Here is a 17,636-nt window from a genome sequence, read left to right as displayed (position 1 = left end):
ATGTTTGGACCAAGGCTGTAATGAGGTCTGGAGCAGAGTGGTCCTGGCAGAACCCAAACTGAGCATCGGTGAGCAGGTTATTGGTGAGTAAGTGCCGCTTGATAGCACTGTCGACGGCACCTTCCATCATTTTGCTGATGATTGAGAGTAGACTGATGGGGCGGTAATTAACCAAATTGGATTTGTCCTGCTTTTCATGGACAGGACATATCTGGGCAGTTTTCCACATCATCAGGTAGATGCCAGTGTTGTAGCTGTACTGGAACAGCTTGGCTAGAGGTGCAGCTAGTTCTGGAGCACAAGTCTTCATCACGACAGCCGGGATGTTGTCGGGGCACATAACCTTTGCTGTATCTAGTGTGCACAGCCGTTTCTTGATATCACGTGGAGTGAATCGAATTGGCTGAACACTGGCTTCCGTGATGGTTGCACCTCAGGAGGAGGTCGAGATGGATCACCCACTCGGCACTTCTGGCTGAAGATGGTTGCAACCACTTCAGCCTTGTTTTTTGCACTCTCGTGCTGGGCTCCACCTCCAGTTAGTTGTTTAATTGTCCACCACCATTCACGACTGGATATGGCAAGAGTGCAGAGCTTTGATTTGATCTGTTGGTTGTGGGGTCGCTTAGCTCTGTCTATAGCATGCTGTTTAGCATATATGTGGTCCTGTGTTGTAGCTTCACCAGGTTGGCACTTTGTAGGTATGCCTGGTGCTGTTCCTGGCATGCTCTTCAACACTCCTCATTGAACCAGGGTCGGTCCACTGGCTTGATAGTAATAGTAGAGTGAGGGATATGCCGGGCCATGAGGTCACAGAATGTGGTGATTCTTTGTGCAATGGCCTTTTTGTGAGAGATAATAATACTGAGAAATAGTCTCAGTAGCTCTTGCTCCAATGCCAAAAATACATCACTGGGTGGTGGGATTTAAGGACCCCTTTTGCTTATGATCTGTGAGAAATTTTGGTTCTTTTCCCAGAATTCTGACAAAAAAACCCACACCCCAAATAAGCAATATCTAATACAGAAATTATGCATGTACGAAACATTTTGTATGGATAGCCGATCTTACGTTTATGGAGTTCTGACTTCTCACAGAAAATGTGTAATTTAGTAAAATGTCACTATCTCCTTGCTTCTCTCGACTTCCTTATTTCACTCTCCCATTTGCAGCTTTTGCATACTCTAACGAGTGAGAGTCAGTTTGTACATAGACCTTCATAACAAATTGTCTCTACACAATTTCAAAATTTGTGGACAACACCAAGTTGGGAGGTGTAGTTAATATCGAGGAGGACTGCTACAAAATACAGGAAAACAGTAGAACGGGCGTGTGAGGTGATACATTTATTAGGAAAAATAAGGAGGCTACATACTCCTTGGAAAGTAAGTGTCTAAATGGGGTAGAGGAGTAGAGGAATCTGTGGTAGGAACATAGGTTAAAACATCATAAAAAGCAAACAAAGCACTGGGTTTCATTTCTAGAGAGATAGAATTGAAAAGCAGATAAGTTATGTTTATCTTGTATAGTACCTTAGTTAGCTCATACTTGGAGTACAGTTCTGGTGTCCATATTATAAAAAGGATATAGAGGCAGTGGAGAAGGTGCAAAAAAGATTTACTAGAATGAATTGCCAGGACTTATACCTATCAGGAAAGATTGAACAGGCTGGGGCTCTTTTCTCTAAGACTGAGGGGTGACCTGATAGAGGTCTTCAAGATTATGAAAGGGTTTGATAGGATAGACGTAGAGAAGATGTTTCCACTTGGAGACCAGAACTAGGGGTCATAAATATAAGATAGTCACTAATAATTCCAAAAGGGAATTCAGGAGAAGCTTCTTTACCTGGAGAGTGGTTCGAATGTGGAACTCGCTACCGCAGGGAGTAGTTTCAGGCAATTAGCATAGATGCATTGAAGGGGAAGCTAGATAAACACATGAGGGAGAAAGGAATAGAAGGATATGTTGATGAGGTTAGATGAAGAAGGGTGGGAGGAGGCTCGTGTGGAGCATAAACACTGTTCAAGCGTATTATGACAACATGCCATTATGACAAGATTTGACATATAACATATTTCCTGTTATTTGTACCCCAGCAATGCTGGGCACAAGGCCCTCCTCCTGTGTGCCCTTGGTGTCCAATGTTGTTGCCTGTGGCTCTTTTCTCTAGAAAAGAGAAGACTGAGGGGTGACCTGATAGAGGTCTTTAAGATTATGAAAGGATTTGATAGGGTAGATGTAGAGAAAATGTTTCTACTTGGGGGTGTGGTAATTAAAATTTTTAAAAGGCTGGTTTCCCAAAAGCAATCAATCACAGAGTGATCAATTGCTGTAGAGAAACTGACAAATTCAAACTCAGGACAATTAAAAAAGAATTAAAATGTTGAGCCCGGACTGTGGGTTCACTTACACTACGTCCCAGGGGATCAATTATAAATTAGCTGCTCAAATGCTTCTGTTGCTATAAAACAATGTATCGCCCAAATCACTGTGACCAACGTCATGGGAAATGTGCTAATACAGTTGCTTAATTCCTGCTAATCCACTGCTCATTTGCCTGTAATATAAACAACGTAGGATGTATCCACAGAGCATGGGAAAGTGTCTGATGTGTCAATGGAATGCAACACATCCTCACTGGCTCAGATTTCCCATTCTCCAAAAAGCAACCAATCAAAAAATTCTATAGGGTAAATTTTGCACGGCTCTGCTCCCAGCATGGAGCCTTGCTAGATTGGAGCACAAATCATTAAATCAGCCTTTTAGTGTTAAAGAACCTTTTTGGGACCAGCATTCCCATCTATATGGATAGATTATATAAAGCAGCGTCATAAGCTTAGCAACATGACTATCTAATGATGACATTATGTAAAATGCTATACAAGGACATTAGGACATTAACTTTGCACTTCATGAAAGTCATTTTTGTTTTTAAAAAAAGGCAGCCGTAGAGTTCAGCAACATAGGAAACTGGTGTAGCAAAGGACTATGTCATAGAATGGGAGGACTATGTCACAGAATGGGAGGATAAGTGTTTCTCCCATTGTTCCCCACAGTGATAAATTGCTGACAAACAGAGATAGGTGACTTAGGCCACACTCGCACATCTCCAAGGTAAGTTGCATAATGGCTTTGGCAGAGGTCCGACCTGTTAACAGGGGAAATGATGGTGAAGAATAACAAGAAAAAAGGTGAGCAAATGAAAGACAAGTCAAACCAGAAATAGTCACTCATACTCTTCTAAATGAAGCTAATAGTACCTTTGATGTGCTCCAATCTTATCTTCTTTGTAGCCATTCCTTTCTTTTGCTGATGCTTTGACCAGTGTGCTTCTACACGTTTCACATTCATTTCCTGTTGCTTTGCTTCACGTTGGCTTAACAAATTCTTCAGAATGTCTAGTCGAATTTCCTGAAGCCTTAAGGTACAAGATATAAAAGGATGCATTTATTACATTCACAATGCAAAGCTGACTGCTGCAACCTGATAGAATTACTGCAGTACATTTGAAAGAAGGTACAGTAACAGAGGAACCAATGCCAAACATGCTACATTTTTCCTTTTCAAGTATATTTCCAATTCCCTTTTGAAAGTTACTACTGAATCTGCTTCCACTACCCTTTTAGGCAGTGAATTCCAGATCATAGCAAGCCCCTGCGTAAAAAAAATTCTCATCGCCCCTCTTGATCTTTTGCCAATTAGCTTAATTCTATGTCCTCTGGTTACCAACCCTCCAGCCAGTGAATGAGTTGTTGCAGTGCATCCTGTAGATAGTATATACTGAAAAAGTATAGACGATGATCTTTCAAAATGACATTTGTTACAATATTTTACTCTTCTGGCCCCTTTTTTAAGATATTTCTAGTAAAGTGTAACACTGCATCATTGTGTTTTGTTTCAAAACTCCCCCAATAGCTCACTGGGTTAATGCGCTACCCAGTATGGTACAGGAAACTCTTGATTTACCGGCACCTAAATAACTGGAAATCTCTGTTAACCGGCAAAATTCAGGAGTAGGTTCAGGTAAGTTTTACTTCATATTAGTGGCCGTTCCTGGATCTGTGGCTGTGTAACCGGGGTTCCTGCACCTGTTGCTAAGCAACAGGGACGCCTGTATCTTGTGGCGGGGTTCCTGCACCTGTTGCTAAGCAACAGGGACGCCTGGATCTGTTGCTGTGTACCGGGCTCTCGTACCTTTTACTATACCTCTCTGTAATCCGGACTTTTTGATAAATCGGCACCACGCCGGTCCCGTCGGTACCGGATAAAAAAGTTTCCTGTACTGAACCATACAAACCAGGAAGATCACAGGCTCGAAAAAATTAATCACATTTTTAAAACACTTAAACATAAAGCTGTTCTGACTGGCAGGAGGAACTGGCATTTAGTAACATAGGGCATGAGGACAGGGGCTAGTGTCAAGGAAGACACAAGGTCCTGGATAACAGGGGAGAGGGCCTATTCTCCCCTTCACCCTCTGTCGCTGAACCCAGTGCCTCTCACTTTCACTTTCTAAAGTTTAGAGAACACAAACGAATGGCTACAGCAGGTATGTAATCAGAACACTGTCACATCTCTTTCGCTCTATCATACACACGGACTCTTAAACCCTTAATTTAGGCATTAGAACTTTCAGTTAATGAGGAAAGATTTGTGGCCAGATTGTGAATTCAGAGTGTTAAGTTACAAAGGCATTTTCCATGATAAATGTGGACATAAGAATTTATAAATGGAAAAAGTTGACACAAAAAGTGTGACCAAAATGTGGTAACAGGAAATCAAATGGTGCAGATGCAGTAAATGCAAGTTTTTAATATATTATAGATAGATATAGATGGTTATCAGTCCAACCAGAGCAGAGACACTAACTTCCACTTTGTTGGATTAATGTGTTGGATTGGTCAGTCTAAGACAGTAATTCTATAATGACGAAGAAAAAAAGTTGCATTTATATAGCACTTTTCATGATCGAAGGACGCCCCAAAACGCTTTACAGCCATGAAGTACTTATGTTGTAATGTAGGAAACTCGGCTGTCAATTTGCACACACCAAGATCCCACAAACAGCAAAGAAATAAATGACTAGATCATCTGTTTTTAGGTATTGGTTGAGGGATAAATGTTGGCCAGGACACCGGGAGAACGCCCTTGCTCGTCTTCAAATAGTGCTGTGGAATCTTTTACACCCACTTGAGAGGGCATATGAGGCCTCAGTTTACAATTTCATTTGAAAGACAGCGGCCTAGAAATTGAGTGGGGTTAGCGCCCATTTTGAGGCGCTAGAGGGCCTAGCGCCGCAAGTACAGCCGATTGAGAAATTCACTTGGGCGCTGCCATCGGCGTTAGCCAGTTGCGCTGCGCCGGCACCGATGACGTCATCGGTGTGCGCAGCGTCCCGGTTGCCGTGGCAACGCGCCCGAACGCCGAAATTGAGTTGCGGCCACCTCGCCCGTGGCAGCCGCAACCAACGATTTCTCAAAAGTTCGCTACGGGTCTTAGCGCCGGCGCATTAAGGTTGCGCGGCGGCCGGCCGCTTTCCCGGCGGCCACCTGCCTGCACCTCCCTCCCCGGACTCCTCCAACACCCCTCCGCGGCACAGATGAGTGTGGGCCGCGAGCCCGGCACTTCTCCGAGGTGCCGGGCTCATTTTTCTCCACAGATCAACGGCCAGCGGTCGGGTGCAGGCAGCTCCTCCTTAACGGAAGGAGGAGGCCTGCACTTCCCCAGCCTGCCGCACCGCATCGGGTGCCGCAGCGGCGGATTAGCGCCGCAATGCGGCAGTCAGCGCCCATTGCGAGGCGCTGACACCCTCCAGTAGCGCCGGCAGCCGTCTGGGCGCGGCGCTACTGAATTTTTGGCGCACGCAGGGGGACTTAGCGCCGGCGCTAAATTTCCGGCGCTAAAGCCCTGGCGCGGCGCCAACTCAATTTCTAGGCCAGCACCTCCAACAGTGCAGCACTCCCTCAGTACTCCACTGAAGTGCCAGCCTACAACCAAGTCCAGTTAGAATCATCTATTTTCCTATTCATAATTCCCATCTACCTATTGTTACGTCCCTATAATTCTCATTCCTACCCTGTCCATTACTCTGTGCATCATCTAAACAGTTTCCTTAACAGGCCTACAATAAATTGGGTTCATTTTTGTATACGAGTTGCCCACTCAACTGAAACTTGGTTGGAGCATTCAGTTTTAGGGTGCAGCTTTAATGCCTACTTTTCAATTTCTTGTTCCCGGAATGCCCACTCATTTCTTTCCATATCCTCCATCATCTTCTTCCTCTTCTCAAGTTGCCAGCGATCACTCAATGGAGGCAGATTAGCTTCCCAAGCACGCTTTGCTCGTGCGCGTTCAATCATCTCCACCTCTGCTAAGCCTGCTGGTAAGCCTCGGCCTGCAGTCACATGAGAGAGTACCATTCATTAAGTAGTTGAAAAAAAGTCTGAATATGTTTTAAGAGGGAAGCAACGATTTCCTACAAATGTTCAAGGATTGTTAGAAGACAGATCCTGTTTGCTCTTCAGAAGCCTAATTTACATTTACTTAAAAAAAAACTGTGCACAAGTGGTACCTATAACTTTTACATAGAACACAGGACAATAGATCTCTATTGCACATCGCATCCTCTATTTTGCAGGTCAGAAACACCTTTGTGCAAATATGCCTAATGCATTAGAATTTATGATATATTCAGTAAACCTTATACTAGAGGATTATGCCATGTGAATGTTAAAATTGGATTCACTTCCTTCAGTATGTTTCTTCTCATTTCTTTTTGAATTAAATTAGCCTCCATATAGTTTTTTTTTTTGGAGTGTGTACTTGGAGGTGGTGGTGTTCCCATGCGCCTGCTGCCCTTGTCCTTCTAGGTAATAGAGGTTGTGGATTTAGGAGGTGATGCCGAAGAAGCCTTGTAGATGGTACACACTGCAGCCGCGGTGCGCCGATGGTAGAAGGAGTGAATGTTTAAGGTGGTGGAAGGGGTGCCAATCAAGCGGGCTGCTTTATCCTGAATGGTGTCGAGCTTCTTGAGTGTTGTTGGAGCTGCACTCATCCAGGCAAGTGGAGAGTATTCCATCACACTCCTGACTTGTGCCTTGTAGATGGTGGAAAGGCTTTGGGGAGTCAGGAGGCGAGACACGTGCCGCGGAATACCCAGCTTCTGACCTGCTCTTGTAGCCACAGTATTTATGTGGCTAGTCCAGTTTTGTTTCTAATCAATGGTGACCCCCAGGATGCTGATGGTGGGGGATTCGGCGATAGTAATGCCATTGAATGTCAAGGGGTGGTGGTTAGACTCTCTTTTTTGTTGAAGATAGTCATTGCCTTGCACTTCTGTGGCATGAATGTTACTTGCCACTTATCAGCCCAAGCCTGAATGTCGTCTAGGTCTTGCTGCATGCGGGAACAGACTTCTAAATGGAACTCAACACTTTGCAATCATCAGAGAACATCCCCACTTCTGACCCTATGATGGAGGGAAGGTCATTGATGAAGTAGCTGAAGATGGTTGGGCCTAGGACACTGCCCTGAGGAACTCCTGCAGCGATGTCATGGGGCTGAGATGATTGGCCTCCAACAACCACAACCATCTTCCTTTGTGTTAGGTATGACTCCAGCCAGTGGAGAGTTTCCCCCCCCCCGATTCCCATTGACTTCAATTTTACTAGGGCTCCTTGATGCCACACTCGGTCAAATGCTGCCTTGATGTCAAGGGCAGTCACTCTCATCTCACCTCTGGAATTCAGCTCTTTTGTCCGTGTTTGGACCAAGGCTGTAATGAGGTCGGGAGCAGAGTGGTCCTGGCAGAACCCAAACTGTGGTTCAGTGAGCAGGTTGTTGATGAGTAAGTGCCACTTGATAGCACTGTTGACGACACCTTCCATCACTTTGCTGATGATTGAGAGTAGACTGCTGGGGCGGTTATTGGCCAGATTGGATTTGTCCTGCTTTTTATGAACAAGACATACTTGGGCAATTTTCCACATTGTTGGGTAGATGCCAGTGTTGTAGCTGTACTGGAATAGCTTGGCTAGAGGTGCAGCTAGTTCTGGAGCACAAGTCTTCAGCACGACAGCCAGGGCCTTTGCTGTATCCAGTGCGCTCAGCCGTTTCTTGATATCACGTGGAGTGAATCGAATTGGCTGAACACTGGCTTCTGTAACAGTGGGGACCTCAGGAGGAGGCCCAGACAGATCATCTACTCAGCACTTCTGGCTGAAGATGGTTGCGAATGCTTCAGCCTTGTCTTTTGCACTCATGTGCTGGGCTCCGCCATCATCGAGGATGGGGGTGTTCATGGAATTAAACAACAGTTCAGAAATTCATAGGTAGCATACATCTCAAATGTCTCATTGTCTGGGACAACCTAGTTCCAGCAGTGAAAAAAATACTTGTCCCACCTGTACAGACTGTACCAGTAATTCTCAGTTTCACAGTCTGATAATTTTTTCTTTCCTTCTTTCTCTCTCCAAGCCCCGCAGTTTTAATAAAACATTATAGGCAGGCTGTGAAGAGAAAGAAGAAAGAAAATAAAGAGAAAGAGAAAGGGAGAAAGAGAAAAAGACTAATATAATGCTCAGCATTTACATGCCAGTATTCACGAGGCAAGAATGCATGCAGATTCAAAATGAACTACTCTAGTTAGACATACAAAACAATCCAGGCTGATATTAATGATATGCTGCAGCCCACCAGGTCAGCAGAAGAAGGTTAAATTATGTAAAGCGATAGGAAGGGTATGTGAGAAGTTATTTTAATGGGTGATTTCAATCAACCAAATATAAACTTGGATAACCTGACCGGTTTAGAATCAATGAGTAAATGTAATGCAAGACTGCTTCACTCCCAGTGCGTCAAGGGAACTAGAGGCAGTGCTCATCTCCACATCTTTAGCCAAACGTGCATGCAATGCTGCTACTGGCCTCACCCTTCTTTAATTTTTTTTCTTTTCTCATCAATTTTCTCCCCATCTCTCTTGAAGGCATTGACTACTTGGTGAGTTATAGTTTCAAAGGTATCAGGCGCCTTCTACTACCTGGCCCAAGGGGGCATTGTTTATTTGTGAGCTTAGATAAGACTGTTGGCAAGCTAGTCAACATGTGGCATCACAGCCAAATTTGATTCTGTCCTCACCCAAAGACTAAATATGTGCACTTTCAGCAAGGGTCACAGGAAAGCATTCAGAAGCAGGAGCCCTTGCTGATTTTTTCATCTCTAAGGAGCACTGAGGCCAACTGTAGCATCTTTACCTCCATCCTAATTAAGCATGGCTTTGTCAGGGGGAGATCATGTCTGACCAATTTGATTGAATTTTTTGAGGGGGTGACTAGGTATGTGGATGAGGGTAGTGCAGTTGATGTAGTCTACATGGACTTTAGTAAGGCTTTTGACAAAGTCCCACATGGGAGACTGGTCAAGAAGGCAAGAACCCATGGGATCCAGGGCAATTTGGCACATTGGATCCAAAATTGGCTTAGTGGCAGGAGGCAGAGGGTGATGGTCGAAGGTTGTTTTTGTGACTGGAAGCCTGTGTTCAGTGGTGTACTGCAGGGATCAGTGCTGGGTCCTTTGCTGTTTGTAGTGTACATTAATGATTTAGATATGAATGTAGGAGGTATGATCAGTAAGTTTGCAGATGACACGAAAATTGGTGGAGTGGTAAACAGCGAGGAGGGAAGCCTCAGGCTACAGGACGATATAGACGGGATGATTAGATGGGCAGAACAGTGGCAAATGGAATTTAACCCTGAAAAGTGTGAGGTGATGCATTTTGGGAGGACAAACAAGGCAAGTGAATACACAATGAATGGTAGGATCCTAGGAAGGACAGAGGAACCTTGGTGTGCATGTACATCGATTCCTGAAGGCAGCAGGACAGGTAGATGAGGTGGTTAAAAAGGCATATGGGATACTTGCCTTCATTAGCCGAGGCATAGAATATAAGAGCAGGGAGGTTATGATGGAGCTGTACAAAATACTAGTTAGGCCACAGCTGGAATACTGTGTGCAGTTCTGGTCACCACACATAAGAACATAAGAAGTAGGAGTAGGCCATACGGCCCCTCGGGCCTGCTCCGCCATTCAATAGGATCATGGCTGATCCGAACCTAGACTCATGTCCACTTCCCTGCCCAGCACTGACACTACAGGAAGAATGTGATTGCATTGGAGAGGGTGCAGAGGAGATTCACCAGGGTGTTACCTGGGCTGGAGCGCTTCAGCTATGAAGAGAGACTGGACAGGCTGGGGTTGTTTTCCTTAGAGCAGAGAAGGCTGAGGGGGGACCTGATTGAGGTGTACAAAATTATGAGGGGCATAGATAGGGTAGATAGAAAGGAACTTTCCCCCTTAGTAGAGGGGTCAATAACCAGGGGGCATAGTTTCAAGGTAAGGGGCAGGAGGTTTAGAGGGGATTTGAGGAAAAACTTTTTCACCCAGAGAGTGGTTGGAATCTGGAACTCATTGCCTGAAAGGGTGGTAGAGGCAGGAACTCTCAACATTCAAGAAGCATTTAGATGAGCACTTGAAACGCCATAGCATACAAGGCTACGGACTAAGTGCTGGAAAATGGGATTAGAATAGACTGGGCTCGATGGCCAGTGTGGACACGATGGGCCTCTTTCTGTGCTGTATATCTCTATGACTCTAAGATCAACTAACTCAACACAAATAGGGAATCGAACATGGGACCTTCCTAATCTGTAGGGATCAGCCATTCACTGCATGAAATCAATGAGCCATCTGAGTTTTCAATCGTTAAAATAGAAGTTGTTTTTAGTTTTGAAAGGTTACTTTATTTGGCAACCCTCACACCAGTTGCTTTTAAATTAAAGCTAGTTGCTATCCTCTTTTTCAGGTAGCATCAGTAATAGTGCACTGAATTACATTTGCTCATTTTATACAGCATACTTGATGTTCATCTACAGCCAAGACTGCATCGCAACAATGCCAATGATGCAATGCAAAAGCAAATCATTTGGCATTATCAAGAATCAGATCTATAAGAGGAGCTGTAGGTTTAAAAGATGAGTTACCATGCTACACACAGATGTGAAAATAAGTGTTTGAAACAGACTTGAGCTTTTACAAGCAGTGAAGACAAGTGTCCCTAATCTTTTTCCATTTTCCCTGAATTTTGTGCACCATGGCCCACACCTTGTTTGGTTGGTTGAATATTTATTAGGAGGGGGAATAGCTAGGGGGAATTATTTACATTGACTTTGTTTACATTACATCTGAAAGAGCAGCCTGGAGTGCTCCTCAAATGATCATTACGTTACTCTGCTTTAACTGTCATTAATTTGCTATTTATTCTTACACATTAGCCTAGTTTATGTATGACTCACCAAATTTCAATGCAGCAAGAGTAAGGAGTTCAGGAGCTGATCCAGGTCGCACCACATATTCTGGAGAATATGGCTCAGTTTGTGTTTCACTGTCCCTGTAATCTGTTTGTACCCCCACTGTCCGTCTAGGTTCAAATTGATCATCAAAATCCTGATAATTCATTGAAGAGTCATCCCTGAAAAGAATTACAGGAAAATAAATTTTATAACAATGATGATACACAGAACTAAATTACCTCCAGGATTTCAATTTTAATGGTGTGTGTAGTTAAACCCAGGATGGAACCCCACTATCACAGGTAACAGTTGGCTCTTTAGATTCTAGTGGACTCAGACACTCAGTGACGGACAAATTTTTCCACAATCCATTGCAAGAAAGGAAGAACTTGCATTCATATAGCACGTATCATAACCTCACAGGCAGTCCCAAAATGTTTCACAGCCAATGAAGTACTTTTGAAGTGTATTCACTATTGAAATGGTATGGAAATACGGCAGCCAATTGTGCACAAACTGCAATGAAATAAATGACCAGATAATCGGTTTTATTTGAATGATGTTGGTTGAGAGATAAATGTTGGGCAGGACACAGGGAGAACTCCCTTTTCTTCTTTGAATAATGCTATGGCATCATTTATGTTTAACTGAAAGGGCAGAAGGGGCCTCGGTTTAACGTCTCATCCAAAAGATAGAACCTCCAACAGTCCAGCACTCCCTCAGTACTGCGTTGAAGTGCCAACCTGAATTATGTGCTCAAGTCTCAGGAGTGGGGCTTGAACAGACAGAAGCAAGAGTCCTAATACTGAGATAAGGCTGACACTTTCAGGCAAAACTGTACGCAGAAGAAGTTTTCTTCCCCCCAAGAGCTGTGGCGGGCAGCCATTTCATTCTCCCGCTGGACACACTGATTATGTCCTCTTTTGTTGGCATCTCTCTAAGGATAATGTTCTGTTAAAATATTGTCAACATTTTCCTTATTTAGTTCCCTTTCTATATTTCTTTTGTATTAAAGTCAGCTTAAGAACTCATTGTTGGTTAACCATCAGAATCTACTTGCATTTTTTTAATTTGCCCCAACAGCTTTGTCAGCTCTCCCTCATTTTCTCTTGAAGGAATTGAGTCTTGTTGGTGTGTGTGTCAGCGGGCACCTGCCACCCTCTCATAACTTGCTCCCAAGTAGCAATTCTTCATGTCGGAGCCTAGACAGTGGATATGGGAAACTTTGTGCTGTGGAGCATATCATAGCCACACCTGATCCTGTCCTCACAAGCACACTTTTCAGACTAAACCCATTGGATAGCAATCAGGTTAAAGAAAAGTAGCTAATTTTTCCTCTCTTTAGTCCTGGGGCACTGAAGCCAATTTCGCTCCGGGCTGAGATCAGTAGACCTGGGAGCAAATCTAGTCTTTCTGGTCTGTATGACTTTATACCTTTCCAGCTGAATTATCATAAAAATCATAGAATGATACAGCAGAGAAGGAGGCCATTCAGCCCATCATGCCTATGTCGGCTCTTTGGTAGACCTATCCGACGAGTCCCACTTCCCCACACTTTTCCCATAGCCCTGTAATTTTTTTCTCTTCAATTATTTATCCAATTCACGTTTGAAAGTTACTACCACCCTTTCAGGCAGTGCATTCAGATCACAACAACTCGCTGTGTAAAAAAAATATTTCCTCATGTCGCCTGTGTTTCGTTTGCCAATCACTTTAAATCTGTGTCCTCTGGTTACCGACACTTCTGCCATTGGAAACAGTTTCTCCTTATTTACTCTATCAAAGCCATTCATGATTTTAAACACCTCTATCAAATCTCCTCTTAACCATCTCTGCTCTGAGGAGAACAACCCTAGCTCCTCTAGTCTCTGCACTTAACTGAAGTCCCTCATCCCAGATACCAAACTGCACCCCCTTTAAAATTGTATAATTTAGTTGATATTGCCTCGTCTCATTCTTCCTACCAAAATGTATCACTTCACACTTCTTTGCATTAAACTTCATCTGCCATATGTCTGCCCATTTTACCAGTCTATGTCCTCCTGAAGTCTGTTACTATCCTCCTCATTGTTTACTACATTTCCGAGATCCTTGTCATCTGCAAACTTTGAAATCATGCCCTGTATACCCAAGTCCAGGTCATTAATATATCAAAAACAACAATGGTCCCAATACTGGCCCTTCAGGTGCACCACTGTATACTTGCCTCCAGTCTGAAAAACAACCGTTCACCATTAGCCAATTTCGTATCCACACTTCCACTGCCCCTTTAATCCCATGGGCTTTAATTTTGCTAACAAGTCTATTATGTGGTACTTTGTCAAATGCCTTTTAAAAGTCCATATACACAAAGTCAACCGCACTACCCTCATCAACCCTTTCTGTTATTGCATCAAAAGAACTCAATCAAGTTAGTCAAACACGATTTGCCTTTGATAAATCTGTGCTGACTTTCATTTATTAGCCCATACTTTTCCAAAATGCCAATTAATTTTGTCCCAGATTATTGGGTAGGATTTTAACTTGGAGGCAGGTAGGGAGCGGGAGGGCTGGATTGTGGTCGGGAAACCCGGGAAAACGGGTTTCCCTCAGGCCCTGCCAAATTTAAACAGCAAGACATGATTAACATTTTTTTCCTCTGTTTCCCCCCCGCAGCCAGCCAGATTGAGAGGCTGGTTGGCTGTCGGGTGGGTAGGCCTGCGGTACCAGGCCACAGCTGGGGAGCAGTGAGGAGGGAGGCAGGGATTGGAGGCCGGGATCGGTGGGCCAGAGAGGGTGTGGTGTAGTCAGGGGCTGGGGATCTGAGGCCGGTGGGGGAGGAGGAAAATCAAAGATTGGAGGCCTCGTGGGGATGGGGGGGGGGGTCGGGCCTCATGGCAGCAGGTCGGGGGGGAGATCAGAAGATTCGAGGGGGGGTGTCTGATCGCAGGGGGTTGGCGAGGCAGGGATGCTGGATCCAGCAGGTAAGCGAAAAGGAACTTACCTCCTGTATCCAGCAGTACTCACCTTCCTTTAGCTGCCGGGTTCCCCGAGACCAAGGAGACCTGGCCGCTCAAAGTTAAATTTAAAATGGAGATTCAAAAACGAGGCATGCAGCCTCATTATAATATTTAAAGTGCCAAACTGCCTCCTGGGAGCAGGTTGGCCGCTTGACCCCCCCCCGTCCTGCTTCCATGAAAACTGGAAGTGGGTGGGTTGGAGGCAGGTTGGGGTCGGGATTCAGATTTCTACCACTTGAGCCTCCCACTGGACTAAAACCCGCCCGTTTTTTGGGGGTTAAAATTTTCCCCACCACTGACATTAATCTGACTGACTGATCCCTCTTTGCTTTTTTATTTAAATAGGGGGTAACATTTGCAATCTCCAGTCCTCTGGCACCACCCGCACATGAATTATGATTTTTTTTTTAAATTGAAGGTGTTTGTTCCAAATCTAGGAACAATTCACTTATGATGAGGATTGAAAAAATATGCATGAGCAAAACGATGAAATATTATAATGGTAGCTAAAATGTACATAGTTTACTTTAGAATTCCTTGATAAAGCTGCATATAAAGATTCATAAAAATAAAAGGTTTTAATGTTTGTATGAGTTACTTATTGCATTTCAGACTGCACCAAAATTCAGCTGACACATGAGTCAAACAGTTCTGAAGTGCAAGAATATATGCTCATAATGCAAAAAAGGCAATAAATGCCTCTTATACTTGAAACATTCTGTTATTAGTATTACTATTATTACTATTAGTTCTGTTAAATTAAATGTATTTAAAAGAATCTTCTGCATCCTTATTGTACTTAATTAACACTTAAATCCAGATCTAAAAGAGTATTTACACAATTAAACAAATTAAGAAGCTCTTATATGTACAGGTTTTTAAATTGCTAAGAGTGTACTCATTATCACCTATTACAGCTGGTAGTAGACAGGCCTAATCAGTTTATTCTATTTAGAATTGAGGCAAAATCCAGTTTGATTTAAAAGGACATTGGGGAGGTTGCATAATTGCTAACCATCACATCAGAAAGTGTTCAAAAGCAGCTCGTGGAGAGGTCCGCTGACACTCCCACAAGCTGACTCCCAGGGTTCAGCAGCAATGAAATGATGCCTACAACTCATGATGACATGCAGCGATGGAAAGGGGGGGAACTGCCGCTTTTGTCATTTATGTAAAAAAAAATCCAACATATATATTGTAACAGCTAAGTCACTAACAATAATAATACATCAGTATCAGTATCAGAAGACAGCCAACCAACTGCAAAGTTTTGGTAGCACTTTTTGATTTGTTGTTTAAATAGTTAGCTTTAGATAAAAGCTTCTAAATTAATTTATTCAAACATTTCTAAATGTTAACTGTCTCGATGGCAATGCCACGTAACTGCCATTTTCACTATTTTTGCCAAGACACTGTCATTTAAAAATAATGAACATTGGTTATGTTCAGCTGGATATGTTGGGACAAAGATAGTCAAGAACAAACATATCAAATATCTTGGGGGAGAAATTCGGTATCGCCCCATTTGAGGCGCAATTATTGGTCGGGCGCAAAGATTAGCGCCTGGCACTAATTATCGCCTCCGACAGCAAACTTGGCTTTTATCGCCCCTGGAGGTGATTGGAGCGCTAAATCAGGCGCTACACAACTCTCTTAAGGCGCTAAGGCCGAGGAGCGAGGCGCTACCTCAGAGGGCGGGCGCAGCGCAGGTGCTGTCAGCGATTGAACACAGACACACTGGTGCCGGTCAGTTCTTAAAGGGGAGGGTTGATTTTGCTCTGCAGCCACACCCTGCTCAGTGGAGCCTTGAATCTCGGCCTGGGCAGACCTGTGGCTAAATCTAGCAGCCGGACACTATGGAAAGGGCCAGGGAACAAGCACAGCGCTTCTGCAAGCGGGCTTTGGAGGCTCTGGTTTGCGGGGTGGAGCGCAGAAGATCCATTCTATACCCAGAGAGTGGCAGGAGGCCTTTGCCAAGCGAGTACAGGAAAGTGTGGAGGGAGGTGGCTCAGAGTGTCCTCAAGCAGCATGGTGCCTAGGACCCATGTGCAATGTAGGAAAAAGTTCAACGACCTCACTCGGGTCATCAGGGTGAGTGCCTTTTTTTCAAAACCTCTTCATCCCTCCATCTCCACCTCACTTTATGGCCAGAGGGTCTTGAAAGCCCCAATGCCCAACAGTCATCCAACACCTATGGCCCTTTCATGAAACACACACGCACATTCCACACTTTGCATACAGTAAGGGCTATTCAACCATGGGTGGCATTTCAGGCAAGATCATGGCTACATATTTACTCAGACGCTGTCCTTTTTCTTGCAGGCCAAGCTGTCTCATAATAGGAGACAGCAGCAATGGACTGGTGGAGGGCGGCCTCACCTTCAAGCCCTCAGCGATCTTGAGCAGCGCGTCCACAGGATTGTGGCAAGCCGGGTGATTGGGCCCGTCATCACTGGAGACGCCAACCCCGTTCTGGACAGCAATGGTAAGGTCATCACCTTTTTGTCCTCTCTCCTTCCACTTGTTCCTCACAACAGCAGCCTTTGACACTTACAATCCAAATCACTAAATCGCTGCACTCATGCCTCCCTTGTTGCCACCCTGTCCTCACGCTAAAGCCACTCTTGTACCTCCCTGCTTTCAGATGGTGATTCACCAGGGGAGGAGATGGGCCCTCAAGCTGCCAGTGAGAGTGAAGCTGAAGGCGAGGAGGAAGAGGAAGCCGGACCATCAGCGCCACACTCTACCGAGGCAGCCCATGCCCATACTGGGGACACGCCTTCCCTGGAGGGGAGCAGGGGGGAATGGTCTGATGAGGGTGAAGTTCCAGGACCCAGCGGGCTGCAGCAACGTGAGGAGGGTAGGGAAGCTCGGGAGCCTTCTCCCATGACGGAGATTATGGCCTCGAGTCCTGCTGCACTGGACGCAGACGAGGAGCGGGTTTTCGCTGAAATGAGCGCCCAGGCGGAGCAAAGTCACACTGAGCTCATGGCTGCAGTGGCAAGGATGCCCGAATCCATTGAATCACTGGCAAGGAGTGTGGAGCACTTCGCTGTAGCACAGGCGGTTGCCACGCAAATGCTAAGTGCTGCAATGCAGTCAGTGGCTGGTTTCATGCAGACGCAGATTGAGGCCACACGAGTACTGACTGCTGCCACCCTCGCTGGATCAGGCACATTTCCCCGGGGCTCTCACCACGCCGCAGCAGGCTAGCAATCTGTGCTCCGTCAGATTGCTCCGGATGCTGAAGTGCTGCCCCATGGGAGTGCCAGTGTGTCGGTCGAGCAGGGAG

General features: G+C 44.9%; 1 protein-coding gene across 1 annotated transcript in view; it reads right to left on the bottom strand.

Annotated features, from left to right (window-relative positions):
• cfap91 (cilia and flagella associated protein 91) overlaps positions 1 to 17,636 on the bottom strand; it is a 133,483-nt gene that overhangs the window by 76,213 nt on the left and 39,634 nt on the right. Inside the window, exons 6-8 of the mRNA XM_086006853.1 lie at positions 11,349 to 11,524; positions 6,217 to 6,394; positions 3,261 to 3,418 (exon numbers count right to left, since the gene is read on the bottom strand). Coding sequence (XP_085862979.1) covers positions 3,261 to 3,418; positions 6,217 to 6,394; positions 11,349 to 11,524 — 512 coding nt within the window. The remainder of the gene's footprint in view (positions 1 to 3,260; positions 3,419 to 6,216; positions 6,395 to 11,348; positions 11,525 to 17,636) is intronic.

Source organism: Somniosus microcephalus, chromosome 14, assembly GCF_052327205.1.
Source record: "Somniosus microcephalus isolate GS21.2 chromosome 14, FLI_Smic_1.0, whole genome shotgun sequence".
Taxonomy (NCBI): Eukaryota; Metazoa; Chordata; class Chondrichthyes; order Squaliformes; family Somniosidae; genus Somniosus; species Somniosus microcephalus.
Note: the sequence above shows the minus strand (reverse complement) of the source record. Positions and strands in the feature narration are given on the sequence as shown.